Source organism: Cygnus olor, chromosome 20, assembly GCF_009769625.2.
Source record: "Cygnus olor isolate bCygOlo1 chromosome 20, bCygOlo1.pri.v2, whole genome shotgun sequence".
Classification (NCBI taxonomy): Eukaryota; Metazoa; Chordata; class Aves; order Anseriformes; family Anatidae; genus Cygnus; species Cygnus olor.
Genome location: NC_049188.1, coordinates 10,190,623 through 10,207,445, shown reverse-complemented (window position 1 = coordinate 10,207,445; position 16,823 = coordinate 10,190,623). Strand labels below are relative to the sequence as shown.

Here is a 16,823-nt window from a genome sequence, read left to right as displayed (position 1 = left end):
ATTATTTGTTGACAATGTCTGGCAGGAAGCCTCCTTTGAGTATCTGCAAAATGAAGGAGAGCGATTGCTTTTGGAAGCCATGGACGAGCTGGAGGTGGCATTTAATAACACCAACGTGCGCACTGACTGCAATCACATCTTCTTAAATTTTGTGCCTACTGTCATCATGGACCCGTCAAAGGTATGGCCTCTTCTCCAGCCCTGAAGTGTTTGTTCTTCTTGGGCTTAACTCACCAGAATGAAATGGTTGTTTGTTGTCTTTTTATGCTAGCCTCTGGGTAGAGCTAGTAGTTTGTTACTACCGGAAAGAAACAGAGTAATGCCAGGGGTTAACCTTGAGTCTGTTGGGATAGTTTTGCAAGCCTTTTAGGTAAAAAGAGCTTTTAATACCTGTACTGTTTGCAAGAACTACTTCTGTTTTTTTTTTTTTTTTTTTCTTTTTAAGATGTGATGGATTAAAATAGATACCTTATGTGTTTGTGTTTTTTTTTAATGGAATTTAAATTAAATTTTAGAACATTAAAAATGTATTTTTGTAGTTCAGCATTTAATTGTAATACATACTGGTTACAAATGCATTCCAGTGTATGATACACTGAAGTTAAGTTTAAAAATCCTTTTGCTGCTGAAAACATAAAGAAAGTAGAGTCACATAACTAATGGATGTCTCTAACTAAAGATAGTCTTGATGTTGAGCTGCTAAACCAACTTTTTTCAAAAGCAGAGAGCATAGTTTTTGTTTTAGCTAGTTAAGGCAAACAATTAGCTTATTTCAAGTGAGGAACCTCTTTAGAAGTAAAGAAGGAGAAAAGCTTTTCTACCAATCTATGAATGAGTATTAAGTGTGAGATTTTAGAACTAGCAGTGTTATTCCTATAAAAAGGAATTGTCCTTTGGACAATGCAGTTCACTTCCTCTGTTTAAATTAAGAACCAGTTTATCAAAAACAAGGTTTTGTATTTGAAACTATACTTATTTTTTTCATAGCGTTTTGAATAACTCCTCTCTCAGGTCATCCAGAGCCTTCAGTTCTCAGGCACTTCAGAGGAACCTGGGATATGCAGCCCCTGGAAGCCCCTTCAAATGTGTACCATGGCTTTTTCCTGAGCAGCTGTGGAAAAGGGACTTTTTTGGAAAGAATGTTAAAAGCAGACTATAAATTGCCTTCTTTTAATATGCACTATTTGCCAACAGTAGTATATTATGAAGTTTAATAGAACACCAGAAGGCCAAGCTCCAAGTAGTAATTACTTTGTTGATTTAAAGCACAGTACCGCATGTGCCATGAAACATGATTATTGTGCGTATAAGTGCTACATAACTGTTTGTCAGGGATTTCACTTTCTGCATTTTGTAGTTCTTAGCTGTGAGCTATACTTGCAGGAAGAAAGGTCAATGAAGGGGAAGCAGCAGGCATGCTGTGCTTGGCTGGGGTATGTGGTGCCAGGAGGAAAAAAGGATGGGAATCCAGTGCTGGCCCTGTACCTCAGTGGTCCCTGGAATTTGAGTTGAACTCCTGTCTGTCTTAAGGCTTGTTAGGGTGAGAATGGACGGGCCACTGGGGTCCGGTAACAGCCCGGGACATGTGCTGCGGCTTGGAGCTCTGATCTTCTTTGTTCTGGTGCCCCTCCTGTGCGCTGGGTGCCCCTTGGAGCAGCAGAACAGAGGAGGGACAGAAGTGGTGGATGTGTCCTGAAAGTGAGGGACGTTCTTGTGTGTTTTAAGATTGAAGAATCCGTGCGGAGCATGGTGATGCGCTACGGGAGTCGCCTGTGGAAACTCCGCGTCCTCCAAGCCGAGCTGAAGATCAACATTCGGTTGACACCGACCGGGAAGGCAATTCCCATTCGTCTCTTCCTGACCAACGAGTCAGGCTACTACTTGGACATCAGTCTGTACAAAGAAGTAACGGACTCCAGGACAGCACAGGTGTGCTTCCATATGGCTCCATTGTTTTGTGAACAAAGTGTTGGGGGGGGGGGGGGGGGCGGGGGGACGACAAATTATACCTGAAAAAGCTCTTCCGTGGTTTGCTGTGTTTCCAGGTAATATAGAATTGCCATTCAACTTTGCCGTAGAAAGGAGAATGTATCGTGAAGACAATCTTGCAAGAGGCATGTAGGTGTGCAAAATGCACGAAGTTTTGTAAAAGTGCATGTCCTCTAATTGTTTTGCGTATACCTTGAGGTGTTTGTACATCTGTTTTCCTCTGTGGCAGAGTGCTCAAAAAAGTAATAGAAAAGTAATCACCGTTGATGCTCATCTTGCAGGTCATAATCAAAAATACTATTTATTATATGTTTCCCTGAATAAGTAGAGAAAATCTGTGAACTTTATTCTAAATTCTAAAGGTATAGGAAATGACTTGGGTAGGATGCTATAAAACCGTTGAAGGTGCCTTTATGTCATTTCTATTAAGCATAATAGGCTCTTTTGTAACCGTTGTGGCTATTCAGGTCTTTGTGCTTTTCATGGCACAGGAATATTGTGGTTAACTCACATACTTGCATATGCTGAAATACATGGACCAGAGGATACGTGAAAAATATTTAAATACAGAAATGTTTACATCTCCCTCTCTAATAATCTCTCTGCCATGCAGTGCTAGCAACAGAATAAATCACTTGGGCAGTGTTCATGTGGAAAGCGGAGTGCTGAGTCACCTTTTCTCCCCCTCTTCTCCATTTAAATTTTTCCAGCAAGCTGCCTGGCTGCACAGCCTGTCCAGTTCTGGAGATCCTAGAACAGATAGTGTCCATATGCTTTGCCTCATTTCTGCTTTTGAGTGGAGATGAGGAAAGAAAAGGGCATTTTAATAATCTCTAGTAGCTGATCTTGACCCTCAAGTTCCATTAGTCACTTGTGAAGGTCACCTTTTCTCTTAAACTCTGTCTCTGGTGAGCTTTCTGCTTTTTTAAGGGGAGAAGATTGTGCTTGTGTGTGTACAGCTTTTAGCAACTTTTGCAATATTTGATTTTTTTCAGGATATTAAACCAGTTCTGTTTAAACATTCTACTGATAAGAATTACTTCAATTAATAGTTTGAGTAGTTGAGAGGAAGGTTTGTCTTTAAAAAAAAAAAAAAAGACACCTTCAAGCTTTCTGAGCAACTTTGATAGATTTCCCCTTTATGACAGAGGTTTAGTAGGAGGGTTTGTGTCTGTATATATTTTCCTGTTTTTTCAGAGGGTTATTTTGAACTTATATTCAAATTCTCTGAAAAGGTTTCAAACATTACTGATGTACCAGGTGCTTGCTTACCTGGTACCACTTGTGATTTTTGAAGAATGGAAAAATTAATTGATCATGAGAGAAGGACCCCTGATCTCTTGTTCCGCAGTTTCTGCAGTGACGAGTGGCTGTGCTGACCTCAGTACAGGCGTCTCCAGTTCCTGCAGAATTGATGTGAAATTTTCCAGAGGTTTTGAGAATTGTGCCCCAAGTTCAGTAACACTTCCTAACACAGGCACTGTCACAAATGCTTGTTATTCTACATAAATATTTCTCTCATTGAAGAAACTATTTCATGAAGTTTCTGAAGACTGAAAAGAACATGACCTTTAATTTGAATCTGAAAAACTAAAATAGGGTTTATTTACTGAATTTTCTCTCGTGTGAAATTCTTCAATTAACTTCTCTGCAATTAGAAAAAGGCCCGTAGTTTACAGCATTAGATCTGATCGCCATTCTGTTAAAAACAAAACAAAACAAAAACACAAAAGAACCCCAGCAAACTAATCGTGTTGCTTCTGTCAGACATGTTTCAATTAAGCAGCATTTGTACAGTGGTGTCCCAGTTAAGCAGTGCTTTTCGTGTTTATTTCTCAGTTGAAATAGATTTCCTTCCGAGTACTGGCTGAGTGGAATATATAGTGCCATGAAGCATGGCAGCTGATAATTCATGTTGCTACTCTGGGAAAATCTTTTAAACTTATAATATCAAAACTTCAAGCCAAATGACATATGCAAGTCTTGACCTAGCTTCCATGATCAGTCAGTGGAGATACGGATGCAGTGCTGTTCGACTCCATAAATAACAGAGTTCTCCTCTCTGCTCCCAGCTATCACAATCCATCGGCACAGATATGGTGTCAGGGGAAATACTGGTGAATGTGAAGTCATCTAAGTCACAGGCTTGTTTCTGTGGCGATGTGGCTCTGCTCACTTTGCTTTCTGCTGTGATTCGGTAATAAGTCAGTGATGCTCAGAACCATGCCGTTATGGTCCAGCACTGTCTCCAAAGGGTAGTAATGCATGATGAAGCACGGCGTTTCAGGGTATGTGAGCATTAACATATTATATTTGTAGAGAATAGAAACAAGCCTGATCAGTCTGGAATATCCAGATGATTTTTGTTAAAATACGGATGGGATAGGTCTAAGGAACCAGCAGGTTAAATCGTAACTGGTCGTGTTTTGTGCTGCAGATTATGTTCCAGGCCTATGGGGATAAACAGGGGCCACTTCATGGGATGCTGATCAATACCCCGTACGTGACCAAGGACCTGCTTCAGTCCAAGAGATTCCAAGCACAGTCTTTAGGGACATCCTATGTCTATGACATTCCTGAGATGTTTCGGCAGGTAAGCGCCCTCTGTTAAGGCCTCCTGGTTTGTGCTGAAGTTTTGTACCTGCAGAGTACTTCTGTCTGTTGCCATCCTTGTTTGTCAGGGAAAAGAGTGGCCTTGAATGCCTAGCAATGGTTCCCCAGGGTATATGCAACCATGGATTGATTCTGCTTTGAAAAAAAAAAAGGGATTCCTTATACGCTGTTGCTGTAAATCCATTAATAAATCTAACAGCAGAAGTTGAAATGTAAACCATCTTGCATTTCTTGTTTGTTTCTTTGTTTTACCACCCTGTTATCTGGCCTCTGTAGGAGGTTGGACAGTGCAGGAGTGATAGTGCCTAGGATAGGAGTCATACATTATTAAATGTGTTAATGAGTTTCAGAATTGATTGTGTATCTGATTTGCTGGGTCCTGTCCTGAATCGCATAATTTGAATTATGCTAATCTGGGTGAAACTGTTTCATAGTTTAAATTCCAAAATAAGTGATGTCCACTGAATACTGCCAGTCAAACTGGGTGATGGGGGATTCAGAGTGTTTTGTCCTGAATACTAATTCACAGTAGATTGAATAATAAAAATGTTTGCAGATGATACTCTCAACAAAAATTTATTTTTTCATCCTATAGTCTTTGATTAAACTCTGGGATTCGATGAATGAACATGCATTCCTGCCAACACCACCGCTGCCGTCTGACATACTAACGTACACCGAGTTGGTGTTGGATGATCAGGGCCAGCTCGTGCACATGAACAGGCTGCCGGGAGGAAATGAGGCAAGTTGCACTTTCTTTATGACTACTTTTGTTTCCATGTCCTTCAGTATATTGTGTCTTGGACTGGGTTTGACAATTGTAATGAAAATTTACCAGGCCAGCCACAAAATCTATTCATTCAGTCTTTCATAGATGAAGTCTCACTCTTGAAAATGGGATTTTTGTTTCATTAAAAATTAATACCTCCCATACAATGGGTATTTTAAACTCTGTAGTAAGTGATGATTCCATTTCAAACCTGTTTCTATGCTATTTTTTCCTTCATAATTAAAAAGTGCTCGTTCAGCTATTCCAGGTAACTGGGGTTTATATTTGAACAAAATTTGTTTTACAAAACTAAATGGAAATGTTTTCATTTGCTTAAAAAATGAAAAACCAATTTTATGCTTTCCATTTGAATATTCACCTTGCAGTATTTGTGTAGCACACTAGCAAGGTGTGTGCAACATCCCCCTCTAGTGAATGATTTCCTTGGGACTAAAAAGCTGCTAATGCTGTCAGAGTAATAGAGTTACTCCTTCGGCTCAAGCTGGACGAGGCTGTACTGTGTGGTGGTGGGCTTTTCCTGGTGTGTCTTTACATTAGCAAGCCAAAGATTGCAGCATTAAAATGGTTGAAGAATAAAGCTAACTAGTAGAAGGTATGTTTATTTTTTTTTGTCCAGGCTACGTGGGATTCCATAAATGAATGTTTCTGCAGTAATTTAAATTTGAACAGTTCTAAGTGATGGAATAATTTTTTTTCTTTTTTCTTTTTTTTTTTTTTGGCACTGTTGAACAGTGCCTTTTACTAGATGTATAAGACTTGCCAAAGTTCTATTCTTACATCAAAAACATCAAGTTTAGTGATGAGAGGAAATAGGGTTTTTTATTTGTATTTATTACATGTCTCTTGTCAGGGGAAGGTTTTGAAAATCATGTTTTCAGATTGAACCTAATCAGTAAATGGTGACTATTGGAACACTACTTCCTTGTCTTTTGCTGGCCTATAGAAAAAATGTCTTAACTAGTATAATTATACATGAAATGAACGATTCCCTGCATTCTTAGTGAAAGCTGAGGCTGCGGTGCTGTGGAGGCTTATGCCATCATCTTTCTTTCTGTGCTCTCATTCAGCGTTTGAGTGGATGGTGGCTAGGGAAATAGCAAAGTCCCTCAGGGATGTAGCTCTGTTCTTGCTGAAATTACAAGCACAGAGCTGCCTGGGCATGAACATGTAGTGTTTACTCTGCCAGTATGAATACAAATAGTCTTATTATAAGAGATTCTGCACCCAAAGACCACCAAAAAAAATTAGGAGTTTTTTTAACCCTTGGTAGACTTAGTTGTGCACAATCCGAAAACAAATGACCTGTCCGTAGCGGTGTGCGTGGTGTTGCTGTCTCGGGCACAGGTGCAGGCCCTTCTGTGGCGGGTAGGCCGAGGGGTTGAGTGACTGGAAAGTAAGACAGAAGATTATAAAACACAATGTTCCCCCACATTTTTCAGTCTGCTGAAGATCGTTTCTCATGGAGGTATGTGGCAAATTGTAACCTGCCTTTTAACGACTTCCCAGAAACGAGGTGAGGGGCTGGCTGTGGGTGAAGTCCCAGCCCCGGGTTCTGTCACGGGGAAGCCCAGCGAGGTGGAACCGAGAGCTGCTCCGCGCGCTCCCCCAGAGCCACGCCGGTAAAAGCTGCTCGTGCTCAGCTGTCAGCCAGGCCTGTCGGCATCTAGACGAGTTACTGTAGGACCATGTGCAGCTGGAATGAGGTTTGAGGCGTTAGTATTGAATTCTGTTACCAATAGCCACTGCACACAATAGCGCTCATTCACACGTGAGAGCGGTCAATCTGAGGAAGAGGTTCCAGCAGCAGGCTGAAGGACAGGTGACATTCAAGGGGTGACGAGCTGCCGAACAGATTCATTCCTCCCTGCTGCACCTTCTTTATCAGGATGAGCCGACTTTAGGCTTTTATGGTTTAATTTTGTTTGGCTGAGGAAACAAATTTTCACAAACGTGCACTCGAGCTTCTCTTCCACATGAAGATGGCTGCAGGGGTGGAGGAAGGGACAGCATGCTAGCTAAATGCAGGGCATGAGCCTTTCCTTTGTTAGGGCTGTAAGTGGATCCATTCTGCTTTTTTGTGATCAGTCTGCACAGCAGCTGGGCAGAGAAACACAGCACCTTGTCCGCCAGGGAGTGAAGATCCTTGCAGTAATCCATCTGTGTGGCAGTAGCTGGTGGTATTGCACAGGGAGAGGAGACGTGCCGTGAGGAGCTGGAGAAAAAATGTTGGTTCTGCACATCTTCCATGCAATACAATGGTGAACCATTCTCAAAACATGGCATGTTTCGTTGGCTCTCTAAAATGGTCTGAATTTGTCAGGGAGAAGTTTTGTCCTCAGGTAGATGTATTTGACTTCAAAATGCTAAAAGTCCATACACACTGAGTACAGGGGAGGTGATTCCCAAGGAAGGACTACCAAGGGGAAGTTGAGGTTGCCAAGCTTTGCAGTGGCTTGCTTGGTAGCCTTAGTCAGAGTTTTCACTGCCTCAGTTTGGTCATATCCTAATACAACGGGAGTACTTTGGGGTGCTGTGAGGATAATTTAAACAAACATGTTTTAAGAGTCTTTGAAATTATACTTGCTAACTAAGTGTTATCGTGTTATACAGTGTTTATTCCCTCAGTTTTGGTTAGTAACACGTAATGGTCAGTGCCAGTGGAGCCCGTGGCCTGGAGCTCTCACCAGAGCAGGCCCCAGTGAGCTGCCGGGTGGGAGTGCTTGTTAGGAACTTTCCAAGTAAATGTGATTTTTTTTTTTTCCAGCAAAAGTTGCTGATTTTCTGAAACCAAAATCTTTTGAGAGGTACATTGTGTATTTCTTACTAAAGAGGAAATTTCTGACTGTCATAAGTACAGCTGCTGTTTAGTGCATTCAGGCTCTTATTACTGTTGTACATGTTTTAGATCAGAGACTCAAACACATTCCCCCCACTCAAACTATTCCCCCGTGCAAGTGAGAGCCTTACCATTGCGGTATCAGCTGTGCTGAGGTAGGGCTTGTCTTTTCTGTTGGGGCTGTGCTACACGGTCTGAACAATTACATTTTCTCTATGTGAAAAGGGGTCAAGGCACTCTTCCTCTTAAAGCATTCAGCTCAGCTGAGTGCCCTAATTGTTTTAGCTAGCTGGCGAAATTGAGAAGCCGGCATAAAATCCAGGAGATTTGTGGTCAGCGTGTTCAACTGGATGTCAACAACCGAAGTTGCAATCCCTGCTCTAATGCGGGGCGCAGAGCGAGAGCTTGAAGCTGGGAGTCTCCCATCCTCACAGAGTTTGCAAGCAGTGTTCTGGGCTAACCTGGCTGACGCTGTTTGTCTGTGTTTTCAGGAAAATCTGTGAAATGGGAAGTATCAAGAACTTTCACAATACAAGAGGTTTTTCTCCGCTTAGCTTGTGACCACTTCATGTAACCCACCACCTCATTTGGCAGTAATTATCTCTTTGCTAGTAGTCTCAACAAAGAAGCCAAGGACTTAATGGACCATGAAAATACAACTTGCTATTTATTCCTAGACAGTGCTTGCTCCTTCTGAGCAGAGGATCCCGTGTCTTGTCACGGCCACGCGGGGGAGCTTGCAGTGCTGCTGGCCGGGCCGGCTGCTCTCGTAGCCCAGAAGACATCGCTAATGCGGGGCCGTTTTCCAGTCCCTTGCCCACGCAGTGCAGCCAGAGTTCTTGCTGAAACGCATCTGCTGTGTCTTTGGACTGCAGACAGAATCCTGGATGTTGCCTGGAGCTTTCTGCTAGATGGTGTTTGTTCTGGATCCTTCACGCTAAGCTCATGAACCGTCTCCTGGTCTCTAGTTACCCTTTCTTGTGTGCCCTCTATTACTGATCTGGCTGCTTTGGCACCTCTACTTATATGCAAGATTGTTCCAATAAGCTCTGCCTGCTACCATAAAACTTCAGTAAGCCAGCACACTTGACAAGACTGAATTCGCAGCCCTAAAAAGTAAAGAACAGTTTGCAAATAATTTTCGGAGCTGGTGGGTGTAGAAGAGAGCTGAAGGAGACAGTATTTTATCAGCAAAATCAAACACCAGTCAATAGCTCCCTTGTAATGCTCTGGAGTGCATTACTGAATAAAGACTGTGGGACAAACGGGCCGTAATTTAACGCACGACTGTGAGCACATCAAGAACTAAGCACCAGAGGATGCTCAGCCTGTCTCCAATCTAGGATAGACTCGGACCATTGAAATATGGAGAGGTCATGTAGGTGGAAGGAAACAAAATCCATTTGCATAAGACTACAAATAACTACATTTACTCTAAAATGTTTTTAAGAAGAGAATTTTACGTTCATACTATTGCCTGGATGCTTATCTAGATTATGCTACAAGACTTCTATCATTCCTGCTAGTTTAATTCTTAACACAAATAAATAAATAATCTGGAAGCCTTTTTGTTTAGTGGCACAATCTTCCATGATTCTGGCTAAGATCTTTGTTGTAGAGGTGTGTGACTGGGACTTTCTACTCTGCTGTTGGGACGGATGAGTTTGGAAGGATGCAGCACTGAGTCTTGTTGGCAGAGCATGAGAGCAGCCACGGGCACCTTGGAGTGTCCTGCTCTGCAGGCGGCTCTCCTCGGGAAGCTGCACCGGCAGCTCGGCTCTGCCCTGCCTGTCTTCGAAGCCTCTGATGGTGCTCTGCAGTTGTGTGGCTGTGCTAGAATAGGGAAAACTCTGAGAGTCCGAAATTGTGTGAATGCAGACAGGCACATGGTGCTAGATTTCAGGAGTGTACAACAACTCACACAGTATTTAAAACCCTGTTCCTTGCAGTAGTTCTGCTGCAGACACAACCTGTAGCGTAGTGACACCTCTTCAAATACCCGTTGGAGATGGCTCTGTTCAGAAGATTAACATATTGGCTGAAATCTTAGTGTAAAAAGGCAATTCCCTCAGCCTGATGGAGAACCCAGTACATTACTTGTCATTCCTGAGCTGGGCGTTGATGTTTTCCTATAGCCCTTTATGTGTTTTGACTACACTTCACCATGATCCTTTGGCACCAGGACCGCACCATCCGCTGAGAAGACCCAGCAAATCTTCAAGGACAAGGAGAAAGTGAGTGCCTGCAGCAACACCCCACATTACCCTTCATCTCCGTCTCATGCAGTGTCCCTGCAAAACGTGCCATTTTCCCTATTGGCACTAGATGTCACAGTTTTTCCTTCTCAGTAGCGTAAGGTTCAGAAATGATCCATGAGCTGGAGCGGCGGCAGGCACCCTGTCCTGTGAACGGGGAAGATCTGGCCAGGTGAAGCTCGGGGTGGTGGTGGGCAGAGGGCTGCTCAAACACTGCTTCGCCAGCTCCCTGCACCGCCTGCGGCTGCCAGGTGGAGCTAATGAATTTTATACAAGCTGAGCCTAATAGTTGAACTGCATGTTCTGCTTTGTCACCCCGTGTTCCTGCATTTTATGATAGGCACAGGGTGTTAAAGCATCAGCCGGGCTACCTCCAGCAGGTGGATAAGGTAGGAAAGGTGGGGAGTGTATGGTGGCAGTCAGTGAATCGCCAGGAAGGGGAATGGAAACCATCCGGGCAGCTGCTTCCCCCACCCCCAGCCCACCACAATTACCGTAAAAATAGTTGCTTCTCTTTGTATTTCCCAGTCCTTTCCTTGATGAGTTTTGGGAGCAGCCCTGACCCGAAGGCTCTAGTGGCAGTGGGAATGGGTTTAAATAACAGGGAAGCCGGACAACTATCCGTGCCGCACAGCGAGTGGTGTCTCCTCATCTCAAACGCTCGTGGTGCAATTTCAGAAGGTGATCCTCCTTTGGCAGAATAATTTTAGCCCCTTTCAACGAGACGCTCGGGTGTCACAGGGAGACGTGGGGGTAGGGAACTGAGCACGTTTTTGTCAGACTGCAGACTGTTATTTTTGGTAAAGGAGGGAATGTCTTGTGACAAGCAGAATACAATATAAATTAACAGAGGGTCCCCCAGCATCACTGAAAGCTATTTTTTCCCCTCTTATATGCCAAGATCATTTGATATAACCTAAAGAGTAGGAGGTGTGGGGGGAGGATAGGGCTGGTGGGGGTTCTTTCGAGTCCTGGTGGGGTTGGGATGGATGCGTGTTGTATCGGTCCATGGAGCCTCTGGTAGCAAACAGGAGCTGTGGAGCTAAGCACGAGTTCTCTGTGCTCCCTTGAGTTGTTTGAGGGGTTGATATTCCTGCAGGTTGGTACCCTCAGTGTGCTGTTTCTCACACTGCTGTAGACACAGAAAAAGGACTGATTTTTTTAAAAAGCTCCACGTATGTTGTAGCAATACTACAAGTTTGAGCTTTGAAAAGGCTTTTCTTAACAACTGGAGGTTATGAGCCTCTGATACACATCTCTGAGCTAGAATTTGTAGTTATTTAAAAGATAAATTTTAGAAGTTTATAAGAATATAACCCAGTTTTCTGGAAGTATTTTGAAATCCTCAAATACCTGCAGTACTAGAGCACAGTTTTTGTATTTTGATGTAAACGTTTGAAGACCTGTATACAGAAAGCTCCTAATAAAGGTTTTCCATTGGTCTCTGTAATCCACAACTTCACGAGATGCAAACTATTTCAGCTCAAGTTTTCAGGCTTTACACCCTGCCTCAGGAGAAGTTCTTTATTGCTTGGTTTTGAAAATTTCATCAGCACTACTTCTGTTTTGGTGCAAAAGCTGGCAGTGCTGCTCCCAATTATTTCTGAAGGCTTGGACAGGAACTTGAATTTGATGGAGAATTTGGTCGGGGTTCAACAAGATGCCCTTGGCTATCCCCAAGAGACATGGTTCCAGCTTCAGACCTTGCAGCACACAAATGTATGAGGTAAAAACTAATTCTGCAGTCTTCAGTGGCTTTTTTGAGCTTCCCTTTTGGCGCTCTGCACGCCCATCCTCTGTCACTGAGCCTCAGCCAGCCCTTTGCTGTCTTGCCATCCGAGGGCCGCTTGGTGTGGTGAAGGGAACCCAGGCAGGAGGAATTCACATCTCGTTCCTTTCAAGCGGCCTTTCAGTGCCGCTACCTCACGGCTCCATTTACCGAGCGGGTCTTTGTCACGTCTCGTCCTGGAACCGCTTCTTCCCAGCTCCGTCCGCTTGGCCCCGCGCTGCTCGGAGGGCCCTGCCCGTTGTGTGCTGGGCCGTGCCTCCTGCGGCCGCTGCTCGGGCTGCTGAGTGCCGCCTTCCTCAGAGCCAAGGAGAGAGCGGAGCAATCCCGGGCTTTGGCATCCCCTCTCTATCAAGGCACGAAGTCTGAAGGCCTCTGGCAGCCCATCGTGCCCTCCTTCTGGGAGCTGGTCCTTGTTGAAAATAAAATTTTACAGCTTTTGGGCATGTGTAAGTGCAGAGAGGCTTTATTCCAGATATGAAATTGTGGGCATCAGGCTCAAATGGTGAAATACAAAACTTGTTAGGGCCGCATCGAGTAACATTTCTGGGGACGTGTTTGATCCCCTAATAAAACACACCTCGTCCGGTGCTCTGCAGCAGTGATCAGCCTTCTGGGGTCAGCGGACACTGGTTTAGCTTTTGAATAGGCAGAGGTTGGTTAGGGGGAAAACAGCACGCGTTCCTGTGCCCTGCCAGCGTCACAGTGTGGGTGCACGGCAGCAGGAATGGGGTTTTGTCCATGTTCAGCTGTGGCACTCCCAGGGCCAGGCTCCATGGTTGTTGCATTTCCTCTCTTGTTGTAACTTTAGCACATAATACGTATTGACGTACAGCTGTACTTACATTTTATGTATATTTCTAGCATGTAAAACATAGGGCATAGCTGCAGCAGAATGGGAACCAGACAGCGTTTTGTGCCAGGGTTCTTTAGGTTCAGCTGTCCTACTTCGAGGTTCTTTGAGACCCACATCAAGCTCTCCAAATCTGGAGGTGAACAAATAAAACGAAGCGTGGCATAAAGTACCTGAAGTTGTGAGAGAAAAAAACAACGCACTCGGCCCGGTTTGAGCACAGATGCTGACACAGACCGGGCTGTTCCAGCTTCTGTCGGGTTTTATGTCCGCTGCACTTCCCCAGGAGTTACAGGTCCTGCAGGGAGGAGGCTGGGGGGCTCCTGCTGCCTGCAGAGCAGCCCCACGGCGCCGGCCTCCCTTCGCTCAGCGCCGTCCTGCTTTGCGCAGGGAGCCTGCAGCCGGTCGCTTCCCCATTCCCCTCGATGCCTGTTGTCAACAGCCCCGGCTGCCACTGGCAGTCAATTTGTAACTGCATCAGTGTGTGTATTACCGGTCACATCGATAGCGCAATTAATGTTGAAGTCAATTTTGGTGTTAATTTTAGGCCATGATTAGTGTTGACACTGTGTGTCAAACTAACGGCGTTTATGAGCGCCATGAAAACGAACCTTAGTTAATATCATGTTTTTACTATCCGTTAATGGCTGCATTAAGGCAAAGATCTAGTGGGAGAAGGTGTGTGTAAAATTATATATATAAAACTTGCGTGTAATGTATGTGTGTCAGGCAGTCCTGCCTTGCTGGTGCTATTCAGGGAGCAAATGACATCTGAGCACTGAATCCTAATCACAGTTCGGAACATCAGAAATAATGATCACTTCTGATCGGGGGTTGTGAATAATTCATCCGCTTTGATTTCCACGTTCTGTCCAGTGATACTTTTCAAACCAAATGTGTTCCTACAGGAGAATAATGGTCCCACTTCTTATGGAAATACTGTGGCACAAATCATTTTGCCAACATAAAAACAGTTAAATAAGACGGGTCCTGCTTTTATTTTTTCCTCCCTCTCTTCTTCATTCCCGGGCGTGCTGGGAATAGAGCTGTGGCAGGAGGAGCACTCCCAAACTGTGCTGGCTCTTGAAAGCGCCCGGCTTGAAGCCCCTGCCGCTTACCGTTACCCTTTATTGTTCCGACGGCGCTCTTAGGTGATTAGCTCAGCCTGTCTAATTAACCTGTGAACTCTCCAGTTTTTGGCATGCTGCCGTTAACTTAAGAATCTCGTGTTTTTTTTTTTCCTGCAATGGAAAGCTGTCCTCCTCTACCCACAAATTTGAACAGAACCTAAATTGTTCGTACCAAAAAAATCCTGAGCTGTGCCCTGTGATTTTTGTTACTGGGTAAATGGCACAAAGCCAGCTCTGTACAAAAAGACACACGAGTTAATAAAGTGATGTGCTTTGTTTTTGTTTTTTTTTCTTTTCTGAAGCAGAATAAGGTTGTTCCATATTTATCAGTCATAAACTATTTTCAGGAGTTTGTGTTTGCTGTGCCCTGGATGGGCAGTTTTTCTTAGTCTGCTAATGAGAATTAACAGAAAGGATTTTATTTATGAGAGGACGCATAATCTCAGTCTAGGGAGCTATTGCAAGACCTCCGTTATAATGTGATTTTTCTAAATAGGAAATGCTTTTAATTTGTCTGTTTTCTGTACTAATGTCAAAACTCATCAGGGTGGTGAAAGTGAAGAAAATCTCTTACATCAGGACGGGTAGAGACAGCGGTGGGGCCGGCCCTGGACACTCACTGAGCTTGGTCACGAGTCCCCTAGGACCTGGGGCAGGCGTTAATTCAGCTGCCTCGTGTGAACGGAGGACGCTGGTATTTCCCTTGCGCTATGCTGCGGTCATTGTGCAGGTTTCTGGCAATGTCTTTGTGCCTTCCTATCTTCACTGCAGTGACAAGTATTTAGCGAATACAAAGCCCGAGTATTTCTCTTGTTGCTCGTGGCTTGTGTTCGGCTGCTGGTGCTTGAAGCTTCCTGGTGTGCTCCTGGCTGAGCTCGGCGTGGCTGTAAGGAGGTGGCTGCTTGGACAAAAACCTGGAAATCAGCGTTCTGTGTGAGTTCACGGTGCAGTTTTAAAGAGAATGTTACCCTTGTGGGTTTCTGTCAATAACTAAAACTGTTTTCTGAGGAGCTATCAGAAAGATTTCATTAGGGCCCACTTTGGGGTTTTAGTTATGGCAGAGAGAAAATAAGCCTGCAAAACAGCGACGAGACGAGCTGTGATAGGCGGCAGGGTGTAGGTGGGCACCCTCTGTCTCTCAGAGGCTAATCTTGAAACCTTTGACTTTGGAGCTGCAGACTTCTTTGACCTGCTGTGTCTAATTGCGAGCTTGCCCCTAGTTGAGAGTCAGGTCAGAGACACAATGCGCAGCCCCCGGCATCTCTTTTCCTGCAGCAGTTAGGTCGGAAGGACAAAGCTTATGTTTCTTCTCCCTTTTTCACCTCTGGTCTTTCTTTTTCTGCTATGAAAAAGTCCAGTAATAGAGAAGCAGAAGTCCAAGAAACCTCTCTGGCTCTATAGGCTTATTTGGGATGAATTAGGTTGCTCTTCTAGACTCTGGACCAGTTGTCCGCGTGCCCCCTGGTCTCTGTACTGAGTAGCTTTTGGTCTGTGTGTCTGACCACAGCTGCATCCGGTTGTTTTACAATGTTAAAACTTTTCCCTTTAATTTTGCAATGATACCGGAATTTCAGCAAGGCATCCTCTGACCTTTAGGGATTTATGCTCCTGTGTTTGGGACTGCGGCAGTACCTCTCCCAAACACTGCAGTTGGGTGCTAGGAGGTAATGGTAAATCTGCAAATATTCAGAAGCAAACAAACAAATTAATCTCATGTGACATCTCAGTCAGAATAGCAGGGAATGGAACTGAGACCAAGGAGAAGGTGAACGGAAACACCGTCTTTCTGCTAACCTGCAATCTCAGCTCTCAAAAGAGGAGGTGGGAGGGAGGGATATGTCAGTAGCCGGCTGTGGTATTTTTGGATTGCTGCCTGCTTTACTTCCAATGACCCTTTGATTAATTCCTCCGTCTTTTTATTTTTTTTAATGAGCCGATTATGGCATATCTTATTGCAGATGCTGATTGGATCTCAACTGTGTATCGTGCCATTTTGATTTGGATTAAATGGCACATATCTATCTGCTGCTTCTCCCCTCTCCCCCTCCCGATTTAGTTCATCATGTGCAGAATTCAGAGTCCCCACAATGAGAGCTTCAGCCCTCCTGATTGCAGAGGCTGAGCAATCGGCTTGAGGAATGTGTACTCAGAGCTTATGATCCTTGGGCAAGCGGAGACTGGGTGATGCATGTGGCTTTCAGGGGACGCTGCGATTTCCATCCGTTAATGGCTTCCAGGGCGGCCAGCTCCCCAGTGCAGCGACACACAGCCGCTCAGAGATGGAGACGTGGGGTACGGATGCTGCTCGTCTCCGTAAGATGGGCCAGAAGAGATGATCCAGTGGTTTTAAAAAAGAAAAATATGCAGCAAAAACATTACGTATCCAGGCAGGTTTGGACAGAAACTGCTGCAGTATCTGGGAAGGAAAAGGGAAAGAGGCAGAGGAAAGAAAGAAGGACAAATAAATAAAGGGAGGGTAGCTATGAAATGAAAGGGTTATTAACTGAGGGCAGGGTTAGAGAGAAGCAGGGTGCTGGGGCTCTGAGGTGACACCTGGGCAGAAGGTTGGGA

General features: G+C 44.4%; 1 protein-coding gene across 11 annotated transcripts in view; it reads left to right on the top strand.

The window, feature by feature from the left end:
* Positions 1–16,823, top strand: part of ACACA (acetyl-CoA carboxylase alpha) — a 135,164-nt gene that overhangs the window by 73,779 nt on the left and 44,562 nt on the right. For all 11 annotated transcript variants that reach the window (XM_040532346.1, XM_040532347.1, XM_040532349.1 and 8 more), the window contains 4 exons: positions 26–181; positions 1,726–1,929; positions 4,427–4,582; positions 5,198–5,344. In XM_040532346.1, coding sequence (XP_040388280.1) covers positions 26–181; positions 1,726–1,929; positions 4,427–4,582; positions 5,198–5,344 — 663 coding nt within the window. The remainder of the gene's footprint in view (positions 1–25; positions 182–1,725; positions 1,930–4,426; positions 4,583–5,197; positions 5,345–16,823) is intronic.